Below are 21,986 nucleotides of genomic sequence, written 5' to 3'. Positions count from 1 at the left end.
TCAAAGAGAGGTTCAGTTGCTACCCCTCATAGACCATGCACAGACATCCAATTACAAGAATTTCAACAAGAATCTGTAATACAACTTGGGAAACAAAGTCTAAATTAATTTCATATACACTAGTTAATGGCCATTAGCTGTGTGTAGAATAAAAAGGATTTATTAATAACTAACTGCAAATTTTGCTCTTTGCTCACACCTTCATCTCTGTCTTCCCCGTCCTCCTCTCCCCCTTCATCCTGCATACATGAACACATTCTACAGACCACAGATCATGCAGGAAGGCCTTTAAGGCCAAAGGACAAAATTCCACAGTTAAATAGTTGTAGTGTTTCAGTAATCTACCAGCTTTGCATTAATATGCAGTACAGCTCCCTTTCTGTAAATGGTACCCTTAACCTGAGTATCACCTCTGCTATGCCACTGAACTTTATTTCCCCTTTCAGTCCTGCGGTGGGCAACTGCTTAGTCCATAAACTGAGATCCTTGCTACTTATCTTCAAGCAGCAGTAAGCCATTAAAAAATTAGTGAGGATAATTGAGAACCATTTTATTCTTCTGTGGTTTTTTTTCAGCAGCTACAGAAGACACTGATGTTAGTAACACAGCACTCCAAAAGTCTAAAGTATAAGCAAAACCCTTTGTTTCTTCAGATATATGCTAAAACATCTTCAGCATCACATAAAGCATTGTTTAGTCAATAATCACACAGTCACAGAATGGTGTGCATTGCAAAGGACTTTTAAGATTCATCTAATCCATCCCCTAGAAATGAGCAGGGACATACTCAGATTGGGTTGCTCAAAGCCTTGTCCAATTTAACTTGTAACATTTCCAGTGATGATGCATCCACATCTGAGCAACCTCTTCCAGTGTTTCAATGTCAACATCATAGAAAGCACCTTCCTTATACCTAGTCTGAATCTACCCTTTTCTAATTTAAAAACATTACCCTTTGTCCTATTGCTCCAGAGCCTGTTCAAGACTCTATCTTTCTTCCAAGAGCCTTTAAGTATTGAAAGGCCACAATTGCTGTACTCCTTAAAAATAATCATCCCAACTGCCAGACAGAAATCATATACCAAGGAAACAATGGCCTTTAGAGCTGGGCCATCAAAGTCAACTTGTAAAGGCACAGCATTTGCACCTGGAAATGTAATATAAGTCATTTTTCAGAGAGCCCAGAAACAAAAAAAAAATCTGGCTTTCAACTCACCTTTGGAAGTAGCAATTTAAGCACTAGCAAAACTTTTCACTCAGGAATACCACAGATACTAAAGATAGCTATTAAATATTTTCATTCCTCACTGTTTCTAGAAGTTTTACCTCAAAGCTGTGAGTTACAAACATTTGTTAAAGCCAAGAAACTGAGACAAAAAACACTGTTGCCAAATAAATACGAACAACTATCGAACGGAGAGTGACTTCTAACTCTGTGTCTTGTCTAAGCACAAAACCAAACAGGTTTTACTCACTTTTGCAGAATACCCAGTCCAACAAATAAAAACTTTCCTTTTTGTCACTTTTGGTCTACTTGTCAGCAAGGTCAAAGCAAGCAAGGTGAGACTGCAAGCAGCTTACTTACCATTTGTAAGACCTGGGATAAGCTCTGTTAATTTAAAATCATATAATTGCTATTTATTCATACAGAAGGTGTCAGCTACATGAAACATGGAATTTTAAATGCAGAACTAATAAATCAAAGCAAGTAACATACTGAGAACCCCACAGGACAGAACAATTTCCAGTTTAAATAAAATAGGACACAATATTTGTCACTAATTTGCCAGCCAGCATGGATTTAGGAAGGGCAAGTCCTGCCTGACCAACCTTCTATGATCAGGTGACCTGCCTGGTGGATGTGGGGAAGGCTGTGGATGTAGTCTACCTGGACCTCAGCAAGGCCTTTGACACCGCTCCCCACAGCAAACTCCTGGCCAAGCTGTCAGCCTGTGGCTTGGACAGCAGCACTCTGTGCTGGGTTAGGCTGGAGGGCCGAGCCCAGAGAGTGGTGGTGAACGGTGCCACATCCAGCTGGCAGACAGTCACTGGTGGTGTCCCCCAGGGATGAGTGCTGGGCCCCATCCTGTTTAATATCTTTATTGATGATCTGGATGAGGGCATTGAGTCAGTCATCAGTAACTTTGCAGATGACACCAAGTTGGGAGCAGATGTTGATGGGTAGAGGGTAGAAGAGCTCTCCAGAGGGACTTTGACAGGCTGGACAGATGGGCAGAGTCCAATATGATGCCATTCAACAAGTCCAAGTGCCAGGTGCTGCACTTTGGCCACAACAACGCCATGCAGCTCTACAGGCTGGGGTCAGAGTGGCTGGAGAGCAACCAAACAGTAAGGGACCTAGGGGTGCTGATTGACAGTTGGCTGAACATGAGCCAGCAGTGTGCCCAGGTGGCCAAGAAGGCCAGTGGCATTCTGGCCTGGATCAGGAACAGTGTAGCCAGCAGGAGCAGGGAAGTCATTGTGCCCCTGTACTCTGCATTGGTTAGGCTGCACCTTGAGTACTGTGTCCAGTTCTGGCCCTCTCAATTTAAGAAAGACATTGAGACTCTTGAATGTGTCCAGATAAGGGAAATGAGGCTGGGGAGAGGCCTCGAGCACAAGCCATATGAGGAAAGGCTGAGGGAGCTGGGATTGTTTAGCCTGGAGAAGAGAAGGATCAGGGGTGACCTCATTGCCCTCTACAACTACCTGAAAGGTGGTTGTAGCCAGGAAGGGGTTGGTCTCTTCTCCCAGGCAACCAGCACCAGAACAAGGGGACACAGTCTCAAGCTGCACCAGGGAAAGTTCAGGCTCGAGGCGAGGAGAAAGTTCTTCACAGAGAGAGTTGTTAGTCATTGGAATGTGCTGCCCAGGGAGGTGGTGGAGTCACCATCCCTGGAGGTGTTCAAGAGGGGACTGGACGTGGCACTTGGTGCCATGGTCTAGTCATGAGGTCTGTGGTGACAGGTTGGACTTGAGGATCTTTGAGGTCTCTTCCAACCTTGGTGATTCTGTGATTCTATGTTTCTATAATGGGAGTTACATTTTCTTATGGGAACAGGCAATTTTTTTCTTGGGGGGAATGAAGAAAATGGTGAGTACATCACCGACATTGAGTATTGCAAATATTTATTTTGGGCAAATTGGACCTGCTTATGGATTCTGGTGAGCTGTGTGGAAACTCTGCAACAAAATTATATACCATGGCTAATCCACTGGCTTTGAAGCTGATATGGAAATGGAACTTCATAGGGATTTCTTTTACATTACAATCCAGTAACAGCCAACTGATGTATTACTAACTATGAAGCAGTCAGAAAATTAAATGTTCTACACATTGCACTATGTAGCATGCTTTTTAGTGGTTTGGGGATGTTTTTGAATTACCAATTTCATAATTAAATGAATAATAATAAATTAGCATGAACAAAAGTAAGCAGAAAAAGCAAAATATACTAGGATTTTGAAAAACATTAAAGCATGGTGGCAGGAAATCAAAAACAACACCAGCAGCAGGACTATGTTATAATAGAGACATATACATAAACTACAAGCATGTAAAATGCTTATCTATTTACTTCAAAATAGTGCAATTATCACACTTTTCATTTGTTCCCTTACGAACCCTTGAGCTTCCCCTAAGCCGAGCAGGGCTTTCAGAGTCGCGTTCCTGTTTGTATTACATGGTAATATGATTAGCAATTATATTCCAATTTAGGACAAGAGTTTTGGATAAGAACCAAAGGAAGGAGAAGTGCACTGAAAATTCCAAAGCTGGGGTTGTGTTTTTTTCAGAAGTGACATGGGCCCAAGTCTGCCATGCCTGTAATTTTCCAATAGACCTAGATACGACAATTATCCTCATATCCTGTTTCAGCAGTAACATGCACAAAGACAGCAGCTCAGTGGCAGGTGGACTGCTTCTGTTTTCTGGATGCAATGATGAATGGAAACTATAAAGACTGAGCAGACTGGCATGACAGTTTTAATAACTTGTAACATCATTTGCTAGAGTCTGGTCAGGTCAAGTAATTTACAAACCAGAGAAATTAGGACAGCGTTCACATTCAGTACATTTGGACACACATTTACACACGGCAAAAATACATGGCTAGTTCTGAGCACATCATGGATTTCAGAATTCTGAAGGCTCAGTCTGAACTGCACTTCTTGATACATAGGAAACCTCATTATGGACAGAGTCCAAGAGTAACACAGAACCTTGTATTGTTCAGGAAAAGGAACTTTCCCTGCATGTGCACTGCTGTCAACAGGGACTCCATCCTCTCCTACATTCTCTGCGTCACTACTGCCTCCAGTTATCCTTAGTAAGTGCAAGCTCAACCAGAGGTGGATTATCTTATCCAGAACGAGCTAATCTTAAGTAGGAAATATGGTATCTACCAGAACAAAGAAAACACCATTCCATAAATAAACAGAGAGGCTTGCTAGCTGACTGTGAGAACAATGCTGTTAAAGAAAATATGACAGCTGCCAAACTTTGGTACTCCATCACTAGAGCCATACCTGTCTTTTGGTCACAGTGCCATCCACAGGATCTATGTACTCAAAGCTGTCTGTTCTTTCCACACTGTAGATGTTGTTACCCACGGCAAACTGCTGATGGCTGAATGACTTGTCAGTGATCAAAGCTTCTAGGTCTCTCATTATGAAATATGCTGTTCTGGGTTCCAGTGCTTCATAGTCAAACCTTGCACATGCGTAAAGAAAATAAAATCAAGCAATTAAGCTCCCTACAGCTGAGAGAAGGGTTCTGTGAAAGCAGATATACACACAATTGGCAACTGGACCACTGAAGTACTGATTGCAAATGAAACAGACCAGCACATGCATGCAAGTCTTGTGCAATCTGACCATTGTATTCACGCACCACTGTTCTACACTGTCCACTTGACTCTGAGTCAACAGAAATAATTTAGAAAATGCGCGGTTTCTAAAGTAGCACAGAAAACGTCACCCAGCTTTTTGAATTAAGGACACAATTGGTGCAGTGCTCAACAGCCAAGCGAAATAAAGAAAACTGTGTCTGAAGACCTCCAGATATGTGAACTCCTTTGGATTAAGTCTATTCTGAGAGAAAAAAGAGAGGTAGAAGATAAGATGTAAATGACAGTTAGAATTCACATTTTTGAGACTTTTACAAAAATGAGTAAATGTACCGATCATTGGAGGAGTTCTCCTGAATTAAAAGTAGCCATAGTTCCAGTTCTCATTAAAACACTGTCACATAGAAGTACACACATAGACAAATGCATGAGTAAAATCTTCCTGGGATTTTCTTTATTTTTTTTTTCTCCCCCCAACGCCATGTAAGCAGCTATGCCTACAGATTCCACAAGTAAATAATCCAAATCTTTCTGCCAGAAAATTCAATTACTCATATACTGCAAGTGGCAATACATTCTGCTCCTTCAGTAAGCAAATAACTCTGCTGCTTTATTTATTAGGAAAAAACCTGCCTACAGAACAGTGGCATTCTGCAGCAGACTTTTTATTCTGTGGACACAGCAAAGACACACCAAAATGCAGCTCAGCACAGCTAAACAAGCCATGGTTGTAGCAGAATTGTCCTATTGACTGCATTAAGTTCCTGTGTCTTTTCCTCATTCTTCTTACCTGCAGTAGTAGTGCCGGCCAAATTTTGTCCAGTGATCCCTGACAATTTCCTCCACACTCTGTTTCCGAGCTGCTAGGATTGAGAGCCAAACTAGCACAGCCCACAGTCCATCTTTCTCACGAAGGTGATCAGACCCTGAAGACACATATGTAAACCACAGTATTTAGTATCACTATCAGAAAACAAGGTAGGCAAATGTCTCATTATACATCTTATATGTCACACAACCGTAAGCAACACAACTAACCTCAACAACTCTGATATCTTCCAAAGAATCAGAACTAATGTTCAAAATGTGATTTATTTATATATTACAAAGTCCATCCTCATGAGATGAAATAAAATTATGCAGAAGTATTTCAACAGAAATGGTGGTGGTAGGAAAGAATTTTTGACCACGATTCCTGCTCACTGATAAACAGGGTGTTTTCACGTCTTCACTACTGTTTCCCAGAACTGGGTTAGATATGCAAACCCATGGCCATATAACGTTCTGAGTTATACGAGTCAAGTTCCATAGCATCACCTTCTCCTGGGAGACGTTCAAATGTCAAGCTGCAGAGAAAGGATTTTCCCATTCCATGAAAAACGAAGATTTACAGAATGCTCATGAACTCCCACCAGGATGAAAAACAAGGGACTAAAAAAATATTTCTGGATGAAAATATAACAAACCTGAGAACAGCCTTCCTCCCCCTTTCTATATTTCCCCATACCTCTCAGTGGTAAAGATGTTTGCATGCTCAGATTTATAGCCCTTCCTAGGCTTATATTTGCAAAAAGAGAAATGTTTTCAAAAACGAAGCCTAAGAACAATTTTGCAATACTGTACAGGATTTTACACACACTCTTAGGTATGGGAGGCACACGTTCAGGTCTATTATCTGAATTCAGAAGAGGACAGACTTGATCTTGCACTTCCCATGTTCAAAGCCAAAATGCAGTAATAGGTTGCTCTGTAATGGGCATGCAATGTGTCTTAACCAGAAGTATTTCTATGAAGCACAGCTCTGCCTGTTAAAACCGGAACCTATCGATCAGCGTACGTTTCAATAAAGTCGGTATTTCCTAGTGAAAGACTGTTTCATAGGAAGATTTATGGTCATTTTAGAAGAAGCCCTCAGCTTTTCAACAATTTAGAACAAACTTTTGTGGCAATATGTATCTTACCCAGGTTACAAAAAAATCCCAAGGAATCACTCCTGGCAATTAACACAAAGTAAAATCCAAGAGATCTGTCACTCAGTAGGTACCGACGATAACTACATAAGCTAATGAACTCCAGAAACTTCAAGAGACATCAAATATTACTCTGGCATAGTAATACTACATCTGGTTGATGCCTGTTCACCGTGATCTTGTAATTTGCTGTTCAGCTGCACATTGTTGAAATTCTGTGTACAAAGCAAGTGCAGTAATTCTCACGTTTTGGTTCTTTTTCTATTAATTACCTATTGATCAGAGAGGCAACCACTTGGACTGTCTGTGACCTTAGAAGATGCTTAGCAAAATTCTCCAAAAGTCTTAGGTTGAAAGCATGTTTTATGAAATATCCTCCTTCCTCAAACCCAAAATCCTGTGACAGCTCTGCAGTGATGTATTTTATGTAATAGCCTGCAAGGTCTACAAAGCCATCTGTTAAAATGGTTGTGTTTTGCTACTGGCAGAAGATATGATTCCCAGAACATAAATTGATACACTGAAGCTGTTAATCCTACAAAAAAAGAGTCAATAGAAAATTAGACATATAAGGAAAACAGCAAGAGATCCACTGTGATTCCTAAGGCTCAGTCTTGGCATTCATCTGGTGTCCAGTCACTGCTGCTGCCTTGGACTTGGAGTCCTTCTTGGGAGAGAGCAGTTTTCTCTATTCCCTACTTGAGTCCCAGCTGCTGTGAAAGCATAGAGTGCCAACTAAGCAGAAGGGGAAAAGGCAGGGTTATTTATGAGCTCTCATAGCTTTGCAAATCGGTCTAAGAAGAAAGCGGATGGGGCAGGGGAGGGGGAACAATGTCCCTCCACCAACAATTAGCCCTTTGGGCCACATGTTTCATACTTCCTCATTGAAATAATACACTAGATCAGCAGAGGGATGCCTTCCACATAAACACCAGCAATATGGACTACAGCGAATAACATCAGCTTACTTGTAGGCAAAGCAGCCAGCATCGTCACAATCATTGTTACTGTAGTCAAGAATATGTTCCCAGATAATGGGGCAGGTTTCTGCCACTGACATCAAAGAGCCCTAGAGCTGTCCCTTCCCACCTGTTTTCATTGTTCTAGTAGCAGCAGGAAAAGTTACTAGGCCACCACAGAGGCTGGGGACTCCCTAGAGTCTGTGAGCACTGGAGGCTCCCCAAGGCTGGCAGGGAAGGGCCCAGCAGACAGAGCCCATCCCATCAACCCAACTAGAAGCACGGCAGGCCAGGGGGCACTGGAGAAGCCCCAGTCCCAGATATTAGGCACCTCCCTGGGGATAGGCAGAGGATAGGCCAGTATGTGGAACCATGGGGAGGTAGAGGCATAGGTAGGTCTAGCTCAGGGGGACCATGGCTGGGTAGGACAGCAACTTAAATGGCATGTCTGAACAGACACCACCAAGAAGTGGAGACATGGTATTGAGCTAGGCCCCTCAGCAATGTAAACAATCATTGTTTTCCTCTTGTGTAACACTGCAGTGACAGTAGACACAACATTCACTCAACAGAACAGTCTGTATATCATGACATGTGCAATGCTGTGAACACCAAAGAAGAGATGAGTTTTGATTTAACAAACAGTGAAACATGGACAGAATTTTCAGAAATTTCTCTGCCATGCTCAGACTCATTCTGGCATGGCTCAGGTTCAAAAATCTCTATGAGGGGGGATGAGTGTACACAAATATTGTGATCAATTTTACAGCTATCGCATGTGCTGTGTCCTCGTGTGTCCTTCAAGAATACATACAGATTGTTGCTTCTTTGCAGAGAGAAAGAACTGGAAGAAAAGTAACCCAGAGGCAAAAGTCTGGATTGGAAAGCTGGGAACAACCCAGGTGTTCCAGAATCAAAAGGTACCAAATCGAATGCTAACACAGGGGCAATAATTCTGTGTGCCCAAGAAGTGTCTTAGTTTGTTATTCCTAATAGGAAGAAAACTGACACCTGAGATTTGTCAGTGCATGTTTATTCTGCCTCTTCTATTTCTCCAGCATATCCATCAACTGCACATATGTTGCCCTATTTATTGCCCTTTATCATTTTAGCAAAGAATGTCAGGGGTTGGAAGGGACCTTGAAAGATCATCTGCTCCAGCCCTCCTGACAGAGCAGGATCACCTAGGGTAGGCCATACAGGAATGCATCTGGGTGCATTTTGAATGTCTTCAGAGACATTTTCTGGGCAGCCTGTTCCAGTGCTGTCACCCTCACAGTGAAAAAGCTTTTCCTTATGTTCATGTGGAACCTCCTATGTTCCTGCTAGCACCCATTGCCCCTTGTCCTGATGTTGGACATCACTGAGAAGATCCTGGCTCTCTTGCCATTCACATATTTATAAACATGAATGAGGTCTTCTCTCAGTCTCCTCTTCTTCAAGCTCACTCACCCTCAGATGTTCCACTCCTAAAATCATCTTTGTGGGTCTACACAGGACTCTTTCAAGCAGTTCCCTGGCCTTCTTCAACTGAAGGGTCCAAAACTGGACCCAGTATTCCAGATGCAGCCTCACCAGAACAGAGGGAGACGAGAACCTCTCTTCACCTACCAAACACACCCCTTCCAATACACTCCTGAAAGGGATCTCAAAAGATCATCTAGTCCATCCCCCCTGCCACAGCAGTCTCACCTAGCATAGATCACACAGAAACCCACCTACGCAGGCTTTGAATATCTCCAGAGAAGGAGAGTCCACAACTGCCCTAGGCAGCCTGTTCCAGTGTTCCATTACACAGTGAACATCTTTTCTTCATGTTTCCATGGAACTTCCCATGCTTCAACCTCCACCCATTGCCCCTTGTCCTGTCATTGGGCATCACCAATAAGAGCCTGACTCCATCCTCTTGGCATTCACCCTTTACATATTTGTAAACATTAATGAGATCACCTCTTAGTCTTCTCTCCAAACTAGAGATCCAGCTCCCGTAGTCTCTCCTCATTGTCCTGAAGGGACAAACCCCAAAATATGCCCTAACCCAGACAATGGGTTAAGCACCTGTGAATGTGCTAACCTGGACATTTCCTGAGGCCCAGATGGTCCAGGTAAATGTGTAGCATGTGTAACTAACCTTGTAACACGCCTGTGAACTGTGTGTGCCCCTGGCCATGTTTGGATATGCCCCATTCTATAGGTTCAGCTATCAGGTTTCTCTGTTACCAAGGGGCATTACTTGTGTTGGGACAGTATTTAAACTACCAGAGAGGGTAGGCAATTTGCCTTGTTCTCACCCAGAAAGCAGCAAGACCCAAATGCTGCTAGGGCTGCAGCTGAAGAGCCTGTCCTAGCAGGCAAACTACACCTGGGCCTTGCACCTGGACCAAGACAACCAACACTCCAAGAGCCCTGTGCCAGAGGCAGGAAGGGGAAAAGCCTTGAGAGAACCAAATCCCAGAAGAGCTACACTGCTACAGCCTGTGAACTGCACACGGGAGGAGAGAGGCTCCTTAGCCCTCTCCAAGCCAAGAGCTGTTTGAAATTACAGTTACAGCATCTGGGAAGATAACAGACAAAGGAGCAAGCCATGAGTACCCAGCTGGTTTGCCACAGAATCCCCCTCGTGGGAAAGGCCTGTGGATGTAGTCTACCTGGACCTCAGCAAGGCCTTTGACACCGTTCCCCATAGCAAACTCCTGGCCAAGCTGTCAGCCCATGGCTTGGAAGGGAGCACACTGCGATGGGTTAGGAACTGGCTGGAGGGCCGAGCCCAGAGAGTGGTGGTGAATGGTGCCACATCCAGCTGGCAGCCAGTCACCAGTGGTGTGCCCCAGGGATCAGTACTGGGCCCCATGCTCTTTAACATCTTTATTGATGATCTGGACGAGGGCATCGAGTCCATCATCAGTAAATTTGCTGACGACACCAAGCTGGGGGCAGGAGTTGATCTGCTGGAGGGTAGAGAGGCTCTGCAGAGGGACCTCGACAGGCTGGGCAGATGGGCAGAGTCCAACGGCATGAGATTTAACACATCCAAGTGCTGGGTTCTGCACATTGGCCACAGCAACCCCATGCAGAGCTACAGGCTGGGGTCAGAGTGGCTGGAGAGCAGTCAGGCTGAGAGGGACCTGGGGGTGCTGGTCGACGGTAGACTGAACATGAGCCTGCAGTGTGCCCAGGCAGCTAAGAGGGTCAATGGCATCCTGGCCTGCATCAGGAACAGTGTGGCCAGCAGGAGCAGGGAGGTCATTCTGCCCCTGTATACTGCACTGGTTAGGCCACACCTTGAGTACTGTGTCCAGTTCTGGGCCCCTCAGTTTAGGAAGGATGTTGACTTGCTGGAACGAGTCCAGAGAAGAGCAACAAAGTTGGTGAGGGGTTTGGAACATAAGCCCTACGAGGAGAGGCTGAGGGAGCTGGGGTTGCTTAGCCTGGAGAAGAGGAGACTCAGGGGTGACCTTATTACTCTCTACAACTACCTGAAGGGAAGTTGTAGACAGACGGATGTTGGTCTCTTCTCCCAGGCAAGCAGTACCAGAACAAGAGGACACAGTCTCAGGCTGCGCCAGGGGAGGTTCAGGCTGGATGTTAGAAAAAAGTTCTATACAGAAAGAGTGATTGCACATTGGAATGGGCTGCCTGGGGAGGTGCTGAAGTCGCCATCACTGGAGGTTTTCAGGAGGAGACTTGACGGGGTGCTTGGTGCCGTGGGTTAGTTGTTTGGGCGGTGTTGGATTGGTTGATGGGTTGGACATGATGATCTTGAAGGTCTCTTCCAACCTGGTTTATTCTATGTATGTATTCTATGTATTCTATGTAAATCGCAGATCACAGCACCTTCATTTCCAGTTTAAATTGTGGTATTGGAAAAGTCTCAGATTTGTGCTTAAATCATTTAACTGTCTTCATATGTGGAATATGTTACCCACAACCAAATAACAGAACCTGTAAATATACCTTGTAAATAAGTTACAGTGGCATGTGAAGATACCACCACCATAAATATTAAATATAAAATATATATTTTATTGGACTCATAAAGAAGATGTTCCACTCTCTTAATAATTTCTGTGACTTTGTGCTGGACTCTTTAAAGCAGCTCCCTGTCCTTCTTGAACTCAGGGGCCCAGAATTGGACACAATATTCCAGATGCAGTCTCACCAGAGCGGGGTAGAGAGGAAGGAGAAGCTCTCTCCACCTACAGTGTCACCAAGGTTGGAAGAGACTTCGAGACCTGTCACCACAGACCTCATGACTAGACCATGGCACCAAGTGCCACGTCCAATCCCCTCTTGAGCACCTCCAGGGATGGTGACTCCACCACCTCCCTGGGCAGCCCATTCCAATGAGAAATGACTCTCCCCGTGAAGAACTTTCTCCTCGCCTCGAGTCTAAACTTCCACTGGCACAGCTTGAGACTGTGTCCCCTTGTTCTGGTGCTGGTTGCCTGGAAGAAGAGACCAACGCCTTCCTGGCTACAACCTCCCTTCAGGTAGTTGTAGAGAGCAATGAGGTCACCCCTGAGCCTCCTCTTCTTCAGGCTAAACAATCCCAGCTCCCTCAGCCTCTCCTCACAGGGCTTGTGCTCAAGGCCTCTCCCCAGCCTTGTTGCCCTTCTCTGGACACGTTCAAGTGTCTCGATGTCCTTCCTAAACTGAGGGGCCCAGAACTGGACACAGGACTCAAGGTTTGGCCTAACCAATGCAGAGTACAGGGGCACAATGACTTCCCTGCTCCTGCTGGCCACACTATTCCTAATGCAGGCCAGGATGCCATTGGCCCTCTTGGCCACCTACTAACCATACCCCTTCTAATGCACCCCAGAATGGCATTGGCCTTCTTGGACACAAAAGCACATTGCCGGCTTATGGTCAACATTCCATGTAGTAGGACCCCCAGGTCCTTTTCCATTTCACTCCTCTCCACCAGGTCAGTCCCCCACTTATACTGATACCTGGGGTTGTTCTTTCCCAGGTGCAAGACTCTCCACATGCCCTTATTGAATTTCATTTAATTTCTCCCTGCCCAACTCTCCAGTCTGAATGGCAGCACAACCCTCTGGTGGAGTGTGTCAGCCACTCCACCCAGTTCTGTGTTATCAGCAAACTTGCTTATAGTGCACTCTGTGCCCTCATCCAGGTCATTGATGAATATATTGAAGAGTACTGGTCCCAGTACAGACCCCTGAGGGGCTCCACTAGATACATGCCTCCAGCTAGAGTCCAATCCATTGATCACAACTCTCTGACTTCTTTTCTTCAATTGTTCTTAATCCACCTTACTGCCCAATTGTCCAGACCACACTTCCTCAGTTTAGCTGCAAGGATGCTGTGGGACACAGCGTCAAATGCTTTACTGAAATCAGCATAAACCACATCTACTGCTCAACAATCACCTGTCCACCTGGTTATGTCCTCCTGAAAGGCTGTCAGTTTGATCAAACATGACTTCCCCTAGGTAAAACCATCTATTACTGGAACTCTGTTAGCCAACTCTGTTCCATTGTCTGTAGTTACCTGCTTTTCTTCTCTCTCTGACTCCTGACTGCCCAGTTGACATGGTATGAACTCTAGGGAGGGAGCTCATTCTGATGCTTTAGGTCAGGTAATACCATTCTTCTTTGCTGCTGTGGATCTGTGGGGACAGAGCTGTCTAAAGGGATTAAGTTTAAGGTGTAACAACTATATGTGCCTGAGATTGCAATAGTAATACTCCTGGCTTGCTGAGGGCTCTCAGCAATTTCAGGGTAATTCCTAATGCTATTTTAAATAGAAACATCCAAAGCATTAATGAATTCTGGACTCTGTTTAAGGAGACAAAGCAGAAAGAGACAACAGAACAAAGGATTCAACAACTATTTTTCTGATTATCCCATTGTACTTAATTAGTCCTTAGGGAAATTACAGCAACTGTGGCTGCTTGGACAAATTATTGTCAAGGTAATTTGTAACATATTTCTCCATACAGAAGAGGCAAAAGTTATATTTTACTACTACAATCAATTGCTATAGCTGGACTCAGGAGTAAACAATCTGGGAAAAACTCTCAGAGTGTGTTCCCATCCAGAAAGAAGTACGCAACTTAAACAGACTTAAATTGAATTAAAGCCTTGAGAGGCAATAGCCTGAAAAACAAAGTGAGACTGTGTAAAAATGTTCATATTATGGTTTTTCTGAAACTGGAAAGCTTGGGCATGGTGTCTGTCTTCTACATGTCTAACTTACTCTGAGATTTTCTCTCTATCTGATTTACTCTGTATCTGAGACAGTAAGCCCTGAGGGTCAAATGTACAAATAGAAAATAACTGCTTTTCCCTAAATTAGTCACCCCTGTCTACTACAGTGTGTTCTGTACAGCTGATTATAAAGCAGAAACCTGTCTAAAGCAATTATATAAATCCATAGTAATAATTCTGCTTGCACACACTTTTCAGTCGCACAAACTTATCCTCCAACAATCTGAAACTTGTTATTTTAGGCAAATGGAGACTGAGGAACACCGTGATCTGTTCCTTTATTCAAGCTGATGAGATCATTTTAGATTTCTGTTACTGTAACAGATATCATCAAAAAGCTCTTTTAAGGTTTCACCATATTTCATATTTCAGCAGTACAATTTTATATTCTCCTCTAGTATTTCTTCTACTTGATCTTGCTGGAGAAGGCAGCTGATGTTAATAGCATCTGGAAATGTGGAGATGAAGCATGCATAGTTATGAAAGATGCGGCAATTACTGAAGTGCCTTCCACTGCAGAAAGATTAAATAAAACACACAGCTCTACTAATCCTTCTTGTTTGCTAATGAAATTTAGAAACTAATCACTGCTCCTGACACCCTTCTCTGAACTGTGTCCTGGACATTAGTCAGAGAACCAGAAAGCTACTAACCTCATCTGACAACCTCCCCACACTGCTACAAAAATGGAAGAAGTTTGTAAAATATTGGTTGAGTTCCAAGATCAGCTGCCAGAAAACAAGTCTGGGAAACACAGCCCTATGGGATGTTTTCAAAATCTTTTGTCCTTTTATAGCAGAGAATTTGCTTTAATTTACTTGCCAGAGTAAAATCCCTGATGTTATAAAACCAGGGCTCAGTAATATTTGGAAATTCCATCTGAGCTGTACTACCTGGGTACACAAGCAATCAGTCTCCAGTGCTGTTCGGCTTGTTTGACAATAAAAGTGGATCTGTAAAACCTCTTGTTTGCACAGAGCAGCAAGTTTTCCACTCTGATCAGCTACTTGGTACATTTCTGTAAGTATTCCACACTGAAAGCTAACAAGTTTCAGTTCCCTAAACAGGCATGATTGAAGGGAAAGCTGCAGATTTGATCTCAATGCCCAATACCAGCAGAAACTTGTGAGGGTCATGCAGCTTAGAACATTACTAAAAGATTCTCAAGAGGGTAAACATTTACTGCTAAAAACAGCTTGAATGGCTAAAGCATTGGTCATCCACAGACCTGACTTCATTTTACAAATAAACCTGCTGGCATATGAGAAATTTTGAGCCAGATGCATTGAATTGAAGTGTGATAAGGAAACTGAGGCAAGGAGAAAAACAAACTCAAGGTATTGTAGTCATTGCATAATTGCCCTGTAGGTGCTCCCATAGTTCATTTACACAGCAAATACATACACACTGAGGAATTTACACCCAGTGCTCAAGTTGTCTGGATGCCCATGAGATTGAATCTTGAAAGTTCACATTAGCCTTTAGATGGCATTGGCTTAAATGGGAGGCTGGGAGGCTTTCTGTTCTGAATTGCTGCAGGTACAACAAAGCTTATCTGACCAGAACATGCTGGAATGCATAGACTAGATACTGCTGTAAAGCAGCTTTTCATGCTGCCCAGCATTATGTTGTTTAAGTGCCCTTAGAATTCACAAGAGACAGAATTTATGAGGAATCTGAAGAATTAATGATAGGAGAACCACATTAAGACAGGAACACAGAGAGCATTAGGACTGCAGAGGCTGGTCTGAGAACACGAGACGGAATTTGTAAATTCAGAAGAAAAGCTCTAGGGCAAAATGCCATGGGTTTAGGGCCCTACAGATGGATACAAGAAAAGGAAAAACATCAAGTCTATGAAGAGAGAGAGGAATTATCTTACATGCCTACAAGAATAGAAAAACTCCAGAGGCCCTTCCTTGAACTCTGTGAGACATGTGCCTTTCTTTCTCAACTTTAACAGCCATCTGATGCTCAGGGTGATAAAATTAGGCCAACGCAGATCACAATGTCCTCAGTGTTTCAGTAGATAAAGCCCTGAAACCACTTTTCTTGATTACCATATAACTGATGTGCAGGCAGAGGTGCAATAATGCTTGGAACAGTCTACTTAACAAAACCTGAACATGCCTTTTCAGTGTGCCAAGGAAATTTATGTTCTGTTTTGTTGGTTGGGGTTTTTTTTCATAAATGCACCATAAAATTTTCATGACAAGTTTCCTAAAAGGAGACAAGGCTTCTACTGAGCAACCAGACTCTCCTTTCTGAGACAGAAAGCATATGCAAGAATTGCATTCAACATCACCAGAAGATGATCTAAAGAGCCTTAATTCCAAAACATCAGCATGCAAGAGGCAGTAGTTTGTTGTGGCTTATGGCACACAGAGAGGCCAACCCTGCCTGCTTTACTACAATTAGAAACATATACAGCAGTAAATGCTGCACTCAATGGGTGAAGGTACTCAGCCAATGGGAATTCACCATCAAACTCCTGCAAGCTGCTTCCAGTCAAAACCCACACTTCCCTTTCTCCTACATGATGATGAAGGCAGGGATTTTCTGCAAATAATTTGGGTGCTAGTAAGGTCATACTGATGTTTCAAGACCCACTCAAGTTTCATAGAAACATCTGGGTTTAGATAAGCAGGAGAAGCCCCCATATTAAGCGGGAAAGGGGTATAGAATTGGCCTGGTGAAAAGGTGTCAAAAAATAGTGAGAGTTTAAAACTCCCCAGTCCAAACGTCTCATAGGCAAATGGAGATGGAGTCTAACAACAAGGCAGAACAAATGGTGGTACATTTCAAAAGGTGCAAGATCTTGCCACTCCTCTCTCCATGCTACAACTCACTCAATGAATTGCAGAACAGGCTTTGAAAACACCTGTTCAAAAGATATATTCAAGACAATACAAATCTGTGCCAGTCACAGCCATTAAGTCAAGGCACCCCAGATGCCAATCTTGGGATACTGGCTCCCATTCACAAGGAGAGAAAATTAACAGTCATTACTAATTTCAATTCTCTCACTTTTTACAGACAGACACACAAAGAAATTTAACACAATTCTGGTTCTTCTATCATAGAGTTCATTCACAGTATCACAGTATCACCAAGGTTGGAAGAAATCATCAAGGCCAACCCATCACCACAGACCTCATGACTAGACCATGGCACCAAGTGCCACATCCAATCCCCTCTTGAACACCTCCAGGGATGGTGACTCCACCACCTCCCTGGGCAGCACATTCCAATGGCCAATCACTCTGTGTATGAAGAACTTCTTCCTAACATCCAGCCAAAACCTCCCCTGGAGCAGCTTGAGACTGTGTCCTCTTGTTCTGGTGCTGGTTGCCTGGGAGAAGAGACCAGCCCCCACCTGGCTACAACCTCCCTTCAGGTAGTTGTAGAAAGCAATAAGATCTCCCCTGAGTCTCCTCTTCTCCAGGCTAAGCAATCTCAGCTCCCTCAGCCTCTCCTCATAGGGCTAGTGCTCTAAACCCCTCTCTAGGGATGGTGACTCCACCACCTCCCTGGGCAGCACATTCCAATGGCTAACGACTCTCTCTGTGAAGAACTTTTTCCTCGCTTCGAGCCTAAACTTCCCCTGGTGCCACTTGAGACTGTGCCCTCTTGTTCTGGTGCTGGTTGCTAGAGAGAAGAGACCAACTCCCTCCTGGCTACAACCCCCCTTCAGGTAGTTGTAGACAGCAAGAAGGTCTCCCCTGAGCCTCCTCTTCTCCAGGCTAAACAATCCCAGCTCCCCCAGCCTCTCCTCGTAGGGCTTGTGCTCAAGGCCTCTCACCAGCCTCGTTGCCCTTCTCTGGACACATTCGGATGCTTGAAGACCACTAAGGACAGGCTAACACATAAAGTGGCATGTCATTAGTCAAGTGATTGACTGTGTTATGGGTACATGCTCTTTCAAAAAGAATTTGTAACATAACTCTATTAGCAAATAAAAATAAGACCCCAGGAAAGAAAAAAAGAAACGCCATTAATTTTTTTTCTGCTTTTCTCACAAAACAAAACTGTGTTTTTGCAGCTTTATAGACTACATTTTTTGTTTGCTTTAATGCTTCCTGCAGTACTGAGTTCTGCATTCTATTGTTTGACTGGTCATTGGGACAGGTAAATGAGAAATACTTAGGGAAAACACAGATGTCAGGATATAACTAAACATCTTCTAATGATGATTTTATCTGAGCTTTGGTAATTGTGATGTTCCAAAAGGGGGCACTTTCTGCATTATGTTCAAGTCATAAGAGAGTGCCAGGCACCTCCAAAAGCTGGCTAGGCAGTGATAAGATTGCCTATGGCTTCTGAATGTCCCCATTCCTCATTTTTATACCTTAAGGTACTTGGCACCAGAGTAGCAAGAAGACTCTCAAGATGTGAACAAAGGACAGTTTCTCTGTTCCAGCACAAGAGCGAGTTCATTTTCTGTTTCTTTTGGCTTTGACCAGAAAAAACTAGCAGTTGTCATTAAAACTCTGTGGAGATGCTTGATTACGTGCTACTTACCAGTGCCAAAGCTCTCCTCTCCACAAAGAGAGCAACGTCCAGAGTCCATAAGATTGGAAAAATACCTCCACCCCGCTGGTGTCTCATACACAGGGACCTTCATGACTTTTGCTACTCTGGAAAGACACAATAAAACACCACATGATTGAGACATTATTTTTTTCACATATGGCCTGAGATCTGTTGAGGATGTAGTTCTTGCTGCATCTCTTGACAGCTGGGCTATAACTTAAAATAAAAATTAAAGCACCCAATGACGGAGATCAAGAGCTCCATTCAAACCAATCCTTGTCTCAGAATCTGACTTTAACCAGAACTCAGGTATATTTAAATACTAAGTGCAGCGTTTTAGAAAATGCAGGACCTTAGCTCAATAGACCTTACCAGTATCTTCCTTTTGTGACTGAACATAAAACAGCAATAGGTAGGGATACACAGTTCTGTTGTACTAATATTTTAATAAAAGTTAAAGTATCATGTTGAAGTACCTTGCTTTACCAAACAGAAGCAGCCAACAGAAATATTCTTAAAAGACACCTATGTTTCTGTTCATGTGTCCAAAGCCAGCTAGTTCCATGATATAGCATCTCCTCTAATAAAAAATTGTCTTTCTTAATCTGAGCTTGAACCTACTTTCTCTGTCTCCTCTGATGCACCTCGATGAAACATTCCCACTAGCTGGCTGACATATCAGTGTTTTCAAGAGCCAAAATAAATCACCATACAATACACTAGTAGGAAAAGAAATATTAGGGAAAATGTGTGCCCACTGCTGAACAACATGGGTGCCGTGGTGACAGAGTATACAGAGAGGCAGAGTTACTGAATGCCTTCTTTGCTTCAGTCTTTACTGTTAAGGCTGGCCCTAAGGAATCCCAGTCCCTGGAGGTCACAGAGAACATCAGAGGAATGAAGACTCTTCTTCAATTGAGGAGGACTGGGTTACAGACCATCTGGGCAAGTCAGACATCAACAAATCTATGGGATCTGATGGGATCCATCCACAAGTGCTGAGGGAGCTGCCTAAGGTTATTGCTAAACCACTCTCATGGAGAACAGCAGAGGTGCCTGAAGAACAGAGGAAGGCCAGTGTCACTCCAGTCTTTTAAAAGGGCTAGAAGAAGGACTCAAGAAATGACAGGCTTCATGAAGGGGAAATCATGCTTAACCAAACTGATACCCTTCTATTATGGTCTGACTAGCCAGGTAGATTTGGGGACAGCAATAAATGTTGTCTGTCTCAACAAGATATTTTACACTGTTACACAATATCCTGTAACATTCTCACAGCCAAGCCTAGGAAGCGTGGGTGAGAGAAGGGAACAGTGAGGTGGATTGAGAACTGGTTTGAATGACAAGAGGTCAGAGGGTTGTGATCAGGGGTGTAGAACCTAGTCAGAGACCTGTAGCTAGCAGTGTTCCCCAGGGATTAATAGAGTCCAGTCTTGTTCAACATAATCATCAATGACCTGGAGGAGGGAACAGAGCATACACTCAGCAAGCATACTTGCTTGCTGATGATACAAGACTGGGAGGAGTAGCTGACACACCAGAAGGCCGTGCTGACATTCAGCAAGGCCTGGACAGGCTGAAGAGATGGGCAGAAGGGGATTTCATGAAGTTCAACAAGGGAAAGTGTAAAGCACTGCACCTGGGAAGGAATAACCCCAGGCACCAGTACAGGTTATAGGTTGACCTGCTGGAAAACAGCTCCACAGAGGAGGACTTGGGAATCCTAGTGGACAAGTTCAGATGCTAGCAGCATGCTCTTGTAGGCAAGAAGGCCAATGGTATCTCAGTTTGTGTTATGAAAAGCATGGCCACCAGGTCAAGGAAGATTCACACTCCCCTCTACTCTGTCCTCGTTAGGCCACATCCAGAGTATCATCCCCCATTTTGAGCTCACCAGTTCCATAGTGGCAAGGAAATACCATGGAGGGCTACAGAGATTGTTAGGGCATAGTAGCACCTGTCTTACGAGGAAAGACTGAGAGAACTAGGACCAAGAGAAGGGATATTTAAATATTTCAAGAGGATAGGGCTGGAGTCTTTGCAGTGGTGCTCAATTATAGGACAAGGGGCAACAATCACAAACTAGAACACATTAAGTTCTATCTAAACATAAGGAGACATTTCTTTACTTTGAGGGTGAGAGAGCACTGGAACAGACTGCTCAGAGATGTAGAGTCTCCTTCTTTGGACTTTCAAAACCTGCCTGGATGTTTTCCTGTGCAACCTGCTCTAGGTAAACCTGCTGTGGCAGCAGGTTTGGGCTAGATAAATGCCGATATTCCTTCAAAATCCTACCATTCTGTGATTCTGAGTAAGCTCTATGTGTTTCCCCTTCCTCACATTGTTAACTGCTCATTATTCTTGCAATAAGTATAATGCAAAAAAGTCCTTTCTTGGAAAAAAAAAAAAACATACAAGAAAAAACAAATCCTCTAAGGAAACTGCTACCAGTCTGGAGTTTATGCAGAATGAATACTGCCATTCTTCTTGTTTCTAATAATATTTGCTTGTTTTCATTGTGTGCCTAGGTTTTTAAGACAAGAAATAATACATTATATATTGTAGCCATGCAACCAGACTGACTAAAAAGGACCTTACAGGATCCCCAGGATTGCTGCAGCAATCACCAAAAAAGGACTCTTGACATGCAACAATTTAAGTAAATTTAACTGCAGTCAAGTCCAAGCAAAGTAGATTAGTCAAACTGGGATTTAATGCACTTACCACAACCTATCTAAAAATTACATGTCAAGATGAAAGCAGTCACCTCTCCTGGGGCAGGAGCTCAAGTGGTGTTCTGCTCAGTTCCCTCAGTGGCAGGGGTGTACACTGAGAGGAATGGGAGAACCCATGCAATCAACAATTTGCTCAGGGGATGGTGCCAGCAGTGGAATTTTGGATTCTTTGATCATGGGGCAACTTTTACCGCACCCAACCTGCTGGGTCCTGATGTGGTGAAATTATCTAGAAAGGGTAAGAGAGTCCTAGCACTAGAATTGGCAGGGCTTTAAACTATGTCTGAAGGGGGTGGGTGAGGAAATCAGTCCCTCTGAAGAGGAAAGAATGGGGCACAAATTAGGGTCAATTGAGAAGTTGAAAGCCCAGCTGCAGTGCATGTACACCAATGCATGCAGCATGGGTAATAAGCAAGAGGAGCTGGAGGTCCTGGTCCACCAGGGTGACTATGACATAGTCGCCATCTCAGAAACATGGTGGGACAACAGGCACGATTGGAGTGCTACACTGGGGGGTTACAGGCTCTTTAGGAGAGACAGGCGAGGGAGAAGAGGAGGAGGGGTGGCTCTATATTTTAGGGAGTCACTCTGCCACAGAGCTTGAGGTGGAGGATGATGGGATTGAGAGCCTGTGGGTTAAAATCAGAGGGAGGCCTCACAAATCTGACATCCTGGTTAGAGTCTGTTATAGACCACCCAACCAAGATGA

At 43.8% G+C, this 21,986-nt stretch overlaps 1 protein-coding gene across 1 annotated transcript in view; it reads right to left on the bottom strand.

Moving 5' to 3' along the window:
• PGM5 (phosphoglucomutase 5) overlaps positions 1–21,986 on the bottom strand; it is an 85,767-nt gene that overhangs the window by 7,762 nt on the left and 56,019 nt on the right. The window contains exons 7-9 of the mRNA XM_009901735.2: positions 18,531–18,646; positions 5,638–5,773; positions 4,528–4,711 (exon numbers count right to left, since the gene is read on the bottom strand). Coding sequence (XP_009900037.2) covers positions 4,528–4,711; positions 5,638–5,773; positions 18,531–18,646 — 436 coding nt within the window. The remainder of the gene's footprint in view (positions 1–4,527; positions 4,712–5,637; positions 5,774–18,530; positions 18,647–21,986) is intronic.

Source organism: Dryobates pubescens, chromosome Z (genome assembly GCF_014839835.1).
Source record: "Dryobates pubescens isolate bDryPub1 chromosome Z, bDryPub1.pri, whole genome shotgun sequence".
NCBI lineage: Eukaryota > Metazoa > Chordata > Aves > Piciformes > Picidae > Dryobates > Dryobates pubescens.
The sequence above is the reverse complement of the archived record's forward strand: the minus strand, read 5'-3'. Positions and strand labels throughout refer to the sequence as shown.